The sequence below is a fragment of the Coloeus monedula genome (genome assembly GCF_965178545.1).
Source record: "Coloeus monedula genome assembly, chromosome: 18".
Lineage (NCBI taxonomy): Eukaryota > Metazoa > Chordata > Aves > Passeriformes > Corvidae > Coloeus > Coloeus monedula.
In genome coordinates, this window is record NC_138798.1 from 5,249,456 (window position 1) to 5,258,651 (window position 9,196).

At 51.5% G+C, this 9,196-nt stretch overlaps 1 protein-coding gene across 1 annotated transcript; it reads right to left on the bottom strand.

The window, feature by feature from the left end:
- Positions 1–585: 585 nt before the first annotated feature.
- TFIP11 (tuftelin interacting protein 11) lies at positions 586–9,087 on the bottom strand (the record flags this gene model as incomplete). The annotated part of the gene is made up of 12 exons (XM_082293195.1): positions 8,756–9,087; positions 7,975–8,128; positions 7,134–7,290; positions 6,506–6,633; positions 5,883–6,035; positions 4,654–5,163; positions 3,736–3,842; positions 3,334–3,502; positions 2,894–3,137; positions 2,161–2,303; positions 1,518–1,683; positions 586–941 (listed from the first exon to the last, which is right to left on the bottom strand). The coding sequence occupies exons 1-12, from the start codon at positions 8,950–8,952 to the stop codon at positions 586–588; spliced, it is 2,484 nt and encodes an 827-aa protein (XP_082149321.1). The 5' UTR covers positions 8,953–9,087.
- Between the last annotated feature and the right edge of the window lie 109 nt (positions 9,088–9,196).

A 9,196-nucleotide genomic window follows, 5' to 3' on the forward strand; every position in this document is an offset into this window, starting at 1 on the left:
CTCCCAGCTCTCACTGCTGAGATCAGCTCTTGATCAGTCCTGAGAACAACCAGGTCAGCTCCCTCCAGGAAAAAAGCCTTAGGGGTTCTTTCCCTCACCTCTGTGCTCTTAACCACTGCAGTCCCACAGCAGAGAGAGAGGTGGGACAGATTCTGGCTGTGTGCAGCAAAGAGAAGCCCACTGTGTGAGGGGTGTTGTGGGGACAGTAACTCGCTGCCAGCACAGCACACAGGCAGCAGAAGCTGTGACATTTGTGTGATATCTGTCACTAGAGACTTGGGGGACTCAACTAAGCCAGCCCTCATTCAGCTGTAGGAGCAGAGAATGCGATCCCTCCTAACCTGCTGATAAACCTCTGGCCCAGGTGGCAATTGCAAGTGCCAGCACTGCTTGTTCTCCCTTAGCCTGGCTTCCCAGGTCAGGAAGTCTGGCCCTTCATCCTCTTGCCACTGCCTGAACACCTCTTCCAACAAAACCATCCTGGCATCCAGCTCCAGTGTCACTATTTACAAACCTGGAACTTGTTTATTCTAAGGGTTCCCCGCAGGCTGTTCCTGGGTGGTGCCTCAGTCCCCAGGGGGGGCCTCACTTGGCCATGTCGATGAGGCTCTGCAGCGAGGTGGGCACCCAGGTCTTCTCCCCTTGCACGAACACCACGCCCCTGTCGATGTAGATGACGATCCTGCCGAAGGTGTAGAGGTGCTTCCCCTCGTGCCGCTTCCCGATGATGGGCATGAAGACGATGTTGTGCTCCTCGGCCTTGGTCTGGATGAGGTCCTTGAAGTTCATGGGCACGGAGCCGGCGGCGGCGCCGATGCCGCGCTGGGCCATGTTCTCGGCCTCGCGCCGCTCCTGCATGGCCTCGTACTGGAAGTCCTTGCGCCGCTCCGTGTGCGTCAGGTACGCGATGTTCTCCCGGGCGCCCGGCTGCATGTACCCACCTGGGGGACAGAATGGGGAGAACATGGTCCTGAGCCATTCCCAGCGGGAAGCAGCTCTATCTTGATGCAAAGTCAATCTAGGTATTTGGAGTGTACTGTTTGAGTTTTGGCTCGGGAAGGGAGGTCTCAGTTTTGGGAAGTGGGCAAATTCTGGCTGCTGCTCCCTCAGGCATGCCCTTCTCTTTTATACAGTGTAATTCCCAGTGAATTCCCAACAATCACTTTTAGGTCGTAGGGAGAGTCATGTGGAAGGGAAGGGCACTGCTGTAAAGCTAAGGAAAAGAACCAGTAATCTCACCATAAAGAAAAAACACCCCAATAAATGACAGCTTTAGAAGTCAAGCCCTAAAGGATGGTGTCTGACTGACAGGGCAAGGCTGGAAGAAGATCAATTGTTCAATGGCCCAGGAAGCAACTGAAAATCTGTTTCTGCTTCAGTGCAGTCCAAAACTATTGAGCAGCACCTCAGAGGTGTTATTTAAGGACACAGCAAGGCAGAGCACACTGCCTTTCACTGCTCATGGGAGCTGCTGCCAGCAGGGCCATGCCCCAGTCAGCCTCCCAGGAGCCACCTACCCACGCTGGAGGACACAGCCCGGTTCATGATGTCAAGAGCCTCATTGAACTTGTCTTTGATGGAGGGATGTGCCAGCACCTGGTCTGAGAACATGGACTTCCAGCCCAGGTACCACTTGGTGATCTCTTCGTAGTTGGGGCTGTTACTGAGCCAAGAGCAGAGCACCTGCAGAGCAAGGGACAGGTCAAAGGCAGCACAGGGATGTTTGTGCAGGAGAGGCCTCATTGCCACATAATCCCAGAGTGATTTAAGCTGGAAAAGCCATCCAAGAGTGCTGAGTCCAACCTGTGACCAATCACACCCTCATCACCCAGCCAAGAGCACTGAATGCCACATCCACTCGTTCCTTGGACACCTCCCAGGGATGGGGACTCCACCATCTCCCTGGGCAGCCCTTTCCAGTGCCTGACCACCCTTTCCATGAGGAAATTCCTCCTGATGTCCAACCTGACCCTCCCCTGGCACACCTTATCACTTGGTTTATTACTGAGCTGTCAGTAAAAGGAGGAACTGTTCCAATGACTACGGAGCTGTGAGTGGGAACCGGCCCAGTTCAGCACCAGGGCAGCAATTCCGGGACAGGAATCACTAAAACACTCCCCAGGCAATCAAGACTCTTTCCTCAGCCCCTCAGTGTCTCACCTGCAGCCACTTTGGGAAGAAGTGTTTCTCCAGCAGCCCAACAAGGCTGGAGACAGAAATCATCCCCTCCCAGTCGATCACCCAGTAAAAGGCATCCATGTGCTGCTGGTGAGGATTGATGATGAGCTCATTCAGACACATTCCTGGGAAAGGGGAGGAAAGTTAGAAAAGAGCCTGACTCAGTTTTATCAGTGCCCTGACCTCTTCCCCTACCAACACACACAATTTGAGGAGCAAGTTTGCTACGCTAAAGGGACAGTGGGGATCTTTGGCTGATCCTGCCACAAAGTGGTGCATTTCCACTTCCTGTTACTACAATTTGCTGTCAGAACTGAGAAACTAAAAACACTTGACTATTTTTTAACCTTTGAGCCAGTTTGCATTACAAAACTCATGGTGAAACATTAGACCAAGGAATTCAGGAGTAACGGAGAGATGTTCTACAGCCTCGTCCCACCTGACAGCTCTCAAGATATTCCTGTCAGCTGCAGATGGATGATTTATAAAGACAGAAAACCTAGAGAATAACCAGAGTAATTCCCCATATTTCTGTAATCTTTCTGCCTCTGCACAGGACTGGTAGCAGAAAAGCAGAGGCAAGCTTGGTCTAACCTCACTAACACCATTCCCTGATGTAACACTGGCACCCACATTAACGAGGACCTTTCCTACGTGTCAGGGGGAAGGTGCCACCAGCAGATTCCCACAACCCAGCACTGTCTGGTTGTCTCACCGAGTTTAGGCACGATGTTTTTGACCATGAAAGCCTCCCATGAGCCAGGAGTGAACACATCCTTCCAGGGCTGAAGGATGAGCTTGGCAGAGGAGTCGCTGGGGTGCCACTTCTGCAGGGCATTGGCCAGCTTGTTGCGGATGGGCGAGTAGAGCGGCTCCAGCCGTGCCTGCATCAGCGGCAGCCAGGGGTGGATCCACGAGTGGATCGGCACCGTGTCCGTCAGCGGATTCCAGCTCTCCACCTTGGGGCACAACAGAAAAGATTAACTAGAGTCCAGCCACCAGCAGCATTTTGTCCAGAAGCACAAAGAGCTGTGATGCAGCCCCCGACTCCTCAATCCATCGGCGGAGGCTGCACACCAGAGTTCGGGAGTTCCAGTTGGAATTCGAACACTGGTTCAGAGCACGGCTTTGCTCTACTCAGCCCTCTCCACTCACCTCCTTCTGCAGCTTGGGGAAGATGAGCTGATCCAGAATGTTATCCAGTATCCACACAGGAACAACGTTCACCCAGCTATCCAAGAAATCCACCATGGATCCACAGTTCCTCGGCTGCCACCGCGCCACGATGTTTCTGACATACGGCATCCAGATCTCCCACATCAGTCTGGGAAGAAATCCCAAATAAATCAAAGTGAAGCTCAAAGCTACAGCCTGGGCCTAAATAAACCAAATGGGAGCTGTTAGTTAAAGCTGCTTCTTTTCTGTAGCTGCAAACTGGATTTTAACAGGCCCAGCATGGGAATCCTTGGGAAAAACTCCCTTGTGTCTGCCCTTTCCCAGCCCCGAGGAAGCAGCACGGGAAGGTGCTGCACAAAGTACAAATAATTTGTTCTTTACCTGTGAAAAGCATCTGTTGACAGGTCCTGCCCACTGTGGGATAACAGCTGATCATTTTCCAGCAGGCTCTTCCACTTGGCTATGATCTCCGTGCCATATGTACAGTCCTAGGAATGACAAGGCACAAATGGTCCTTATGCTTTTCCATTAATTCCAGCTGGGATCTGCACAGAGCAGCCTGATGGTGTGCTGAGCACAGCCAGGCCTTCTCACCTCATCTCAAGGAAGCCAGGAGCTTGCAGTCTTAATTCCAGAACCCCACACTCATTGAACTTTGAAAAGACCTCCCAGACCATTGAGTCCAACCTGCGACCCCTCCCCATCTTGCCACCAGCCCAGAGCACTGAGTGCCACCTCCAGTCATTTCTTAAATGACTTTTAATAAAGTCCTGCCAGAGAAAAATCCTACCTTACAGAATTAATGCACATCCAGAGAGAGAAGAGGACATTCTGAATTTTTTGAGGTGTACAGAGAGAATCCAGACTCTTACCTATCCCAGCCTAAATGGCACTGAGAATAGACTGTGCATCTCTGATACCTGACAGAGAAACCTCTCCCGTTTTTACTAAAAACCACCAACTAGAAACTTGTTTTTCACCAACTTTTTCCTCCCAACACTCATAAAACGGATTGATTTTAACCTTACAAACTCCTAAATTTTTACCCAGCAAAGGTCTGAAAGTGGGGACAGTACAGGGTTTCATTTTGTCTTTTTTCTTTTTCTCCCGACTGATCAGGGATTTAGAATCCCAGAATCCCAGACTGGTTTGGATTTGAAGGGACCTTAAAGCTCATCTCATTCCACCCCCTGCCATGGGCAGGGACACCTCACACTAGACCAGGACACTTGGGACAAGGTAACAAGGATTACTAGAGCCACCAAGTGAGAACTGCAGGTCACTCAAACCAACACATACCTTGAGGGGATCCCAGTTCTTGAAGTATTCCTTCATGAGAGGATAGACTATGGCCACTGCCAGGTCCACCCTGTCCGACATCCTGTACTCCTCGTAGTACTTGTCCTGCAGGGTCTCAAAGATCTTTGCACACTCATCCAGGGTCAGAGGGTTCTCACAGCCGGGCTGCATCCGCCTCTCACACTCCTCTACCATGTCCAGCACCTTGCTGAGGTTGCTGATGGCCTTCTCCTCGTGGGACAGCACCTCAGCCATCTTCTGGATCTCGTGGCTCAGGTTGACCACCATGTCCCTCTCGTACTGCAGCTGCCGGTCGCTCTGGATGATCTCCTGCTCCGTGATGTCGATGAGCAGCTGCAGGTTGTGCTCCAGCTCGGGCAGGGCAAAGCCCTGGGGCTTGGAGTCCTTGCCCAGGGGCTGCTGGGGGCTGTCATCTGGGATGTTGTGCTTGTGACTGATCTGGCTGTAGCTGTAATAAACCTTCTGCTCCCGGCCTGTCATGTCGATCACCTGCCAGCACACAGAACAAACGCTCTTACAAAACACTCTCTGTCATCTTCAAAAAAAGGAGACAATCCCCGACTCCAAATTGAAATCTGGAGATTTCCAAGTACATTAATTACTCCAGGAGGCTGCTAACATACACTGTATTAGAGTGAGGGGATTGCTTCCACAATGGCCTTCTCCAGACACAAGGAGATAGAATGAGTAAGGGACAATTTGGAATCAGGGCTGGAAAAATCTCCTCATCTCATTCCAGTTTCACTGAATGATTCTACAAGCATCTTGCCATTAGTTACAGTAACAGTTATTGCCCTTAGGAACTTTTATAATTTTATATAGACACCTAAATTTCAGATTAGTGATTTTACTAAGTGCAGACCAGACAAATCCCTTTGAGGAAGAAGAGGGTTCAAACAATCCCAAAAAGGACAACTGTGCTTTCAGAAGTGGGTGAGTGTTGATTAGGACAAACATGAACCAATTAAACCTAAATTGCAATTAACCCCCTACACACACACACACACACACACACACTCTTAATCTAATTTGTCACCACATCCAGGTGACACAGGGAAATTACAGGGCTCAGGGATGAGTTCCAGGAGGCTGCACAGGCCCCTCCTAGGACTGGCTTGACTGAGGTTACCGGTGGCTAAAATGTGCTGGTGACACCAAAGGGCCCAAACTGTTCCTCAGGGGTCACCTCTTGGTTTTATCAACCTCACCTTGACCTGGGACAGCTCCTTCTGAGGGGCTGCGAGCTGCTTGTTGATTCTGCCCTTGGCTTTCAGCTCTTCCACTGTTTTATAGCTGTACTTGGGCTTTTTCTTGCCTCCGTTCGGGTCCTTCCGCCACTGGCTGAGCTCCTTCTGAAATTCCTGGACAAAACCAGCAGAGTTGTGGTGGTTACTCTTTGTCACACCCCAAATCTGCCCTTTTTTTTTTCAGAAAAATAGCGGGTCAGATCAATGAGGAATTAGTAGAAAATAGAAACAGGAAGTAACTGGGAAGTGGTAAAGCTCATGCCAAGCCAGCTTGGATGCTGTGGGTCAGACAGCCAACCTATGGATGAAGTGAACAGGATGTTCCTGGTCTTATTTAAACAAAACTATTTACGTGGGAGACTCTTCAAAGCAGGGACTCTAGCAAAGCTACTGAAACAGAGTGAGCCAGAAACAACAAAGAACATTACAGTGACAAGAAAGATCTGCCTAAATTAAATCAACGTGCTGTGTATTTGGCTGCTTATCTAAAAGGAGCCCAAACAGTTTTCTCTGGCACAGAAATTAAGAGAACTGAATTTTGTACATACAGCAGAGCAGGGAAACAGCAAGAACCACACAAATACCTCCTCAGCTTCCTCTTCTGAGTCCACCACAGGGAAGTCCTGCAAGGACTGTGGGGTCCTCTCAGAGCCATAAGCACCCACAGCACCTTTGCCTTTCCTCTGCTTGGCCTCGATGGGATTGATGATACCTGGCAGGATGGGAATGGGGTCAGGAGGAGCAGTTGGTATGCTAAGAGAGAGCAGAACAGCCAGGCTTTCCCTACAAGTTACCAAATCAGCACCAACACCCTTCCTGGCACTGCCTCCAGCTCTGTGGTGCTTCCAATGTTACCAATTTCCTATAAAATCACTTCATGCCAGCACACACCAAACTGCCAAAGCACAGCATTACTCCCACATTTCACTGCCTTTTTATTCTGCCACGTAAAACAGCATCTCCTTTTCTGTGGGATGACCACCTTGGGAATTTACTGCCTTTTTTCTTGCTCTTTTCCTCCTGCAAAATACCCAGAGGAGCAAACGACCACAGGCCAGTTTGAACACCCCTGACTCTCACCACAGTACCCAGATCAGTGGCAGGAAAACAAGAAGGAGGTTTAAGCCACCTGGGGTTGGCAGTTCTTTAAGGAATTCAATCTCTCCTCCAAATCCCCAGTTAACAATAAACCACCAAACACACTGAGAGTACCTTGAGCATTCTTTCCAAGACCCCTTCCAGGAACATATCCCATCTTCTGCAGAAGCTTCTGCCCAATTCCTTTAGTGTGTCTCTCCCAGCTGCCAAAATCCACAAAGGACTTAGAGCCTCCCACAAAGCCTTTCTGGCTGGGCTTGAAATTTCCACCCTGTCAAAACAAACACACAAAAAACCTGCAGCCCTGAGGCTTCAAATAACCAAAGTGTGCAAAATCCCCCCCAGAAAATTCTTCCTGGAAGTGATTCTGCTGTCCCCACACTGCCCAGCTCACTGGAACCTCGCTTGTGCATCCATGAAGCACCTAAGGAGCTTCCTGAAATTCCTCAAACGGGAAAGGAAAGTCCTGAAAAACTCAGGCTGACAACCTGACAGTTCTCAGACTCCACCACCAGATTTAGCTGAGGGTGATTCCTGATTCTTTCTGGTTTTAACTGAAAATAAGGGTTTGATTTTTAATATGTAACATTCCTGGGTTTGTCCATTCTGTGAAAGTAGAAAAATAAAGGCAGGAAACCACAGGAATTCTCTTCTTTAAACCTCCATTGACCAAAGGGAATATTGAGAAAAATGAAAGGACTGATTCCCAAGGACACACAATCATTATATCAGTGTACAGTTGTATCAACGATTTGTTATTCTGATTTTTGTTTTATCAGTGTGTTTGTATCAATGCTACAAAATCCAAACACCTTCCTTAATGACACATTTGGGCCTCTGGTTCAATTATTTCTCCCTTTTTTGTGTGCTCTATTACATTTTCATTGCCTTCGACCCCAGCCTGAGTTTTATATAAATACAAAGTAGAGAACAGTAAATTCCCTGGAGAACTCACTGTTTTTAACTTCTTGGGCACAAACTCCTTGGGAATCTCCTCCTGTTTCACAGGCTTCTCATCATCATCCGAATCCTCATCCGAGAGCTCCTCGGCCGCTGCCTTCCTCAGCCCAGCACTGACAAAGCTCACGGGGGCCGAGTAATCCCTGGAGCTGCAAAACGAGAAGGAATTCCACTCCAGGGCACATTCCTGCAGGAGCCTGGGGGCTGCTGTGCCTTACACCCCCCCCCAAAAATGGGATATTACAGGCTGTGGAGCTGATTAACGCTGCTTTTGCCAGGCAATCCCCATCCTTCCCCCCACGCTGCAGGGAGCAAGCGCAGGGAAAACCTCTACAGGTGAGGGTGTCCTGAGGGCAGCCCCGAGCCGGGACGGGCTGCTCGGGTGGGTGTCCACAGCCGGGAAAGGTGCAGGGAACGGGGGGAGAAGCTGCAGGGAACGGGGGGAAGCTCCAGGGAAGTGGCAGAAGCTGCAGGGAACGGGGGCAGAAGCTCCGGGGAAAGGGGAGAAGCTGCAGGGTACGGGGGCAGAAGCTGCAGGGAACGGGGGCAGAAGCTCCAGGGAAGTGGCAGAAGCTGCACGGAACGGGGGGAAGCTCCAGGGAAGTGGCAGAAGCTGCACGGAACGAGGAGAAGCTGCAGGGAAGTGGCAGAAGCTCCAGGGAACGGGGAGAAGCTGCAGGGAAGTGGCAGAAGCTGCACGGAACGGGGGCAGAAGCTCCGCGCTCCGCAGCCCCACGAGCGGGCCCAGCCCGGCCCCGGGCCCAGCCCGGCCGTACCGCTTCCCGCCGAAGCTGGGCCGCTCCTCGTCCGAGTCGCGCTCGGCCCACACGCCGTAAGTCGCCTCCTCCTTAGTCTGGCGGTGCCGCTGCCGGTGCGGGTTGAATTCGTTCTGCAGGTCCCAGTCCGACACCTCGAAGCTCTCCATCTCCACGCCATCGTCTCCGTCCGTGCCGTACAGGTGCGACATCGACATCGTGGCACCGCCGGGATCCCCCGGCCCTCTCAGGGATCCCCCGGCCCGCTCAGGAGCTCCTGACCCCGGCACGGCCGCGACCCCCGGCCCGCCCACAGACCCCAGAACCGGCCCCGGCCGCGCCGCCAAGCCGGATGCGCCCCATCCACTTCCGGTTCGCTTCCGGTAACGGGCAAGCCCCGCCCATAAACCATAGAGTAGCCAGGAGCGGAGCGGCCGCGCCGGCAGCGCCGCCCTGTGGCCC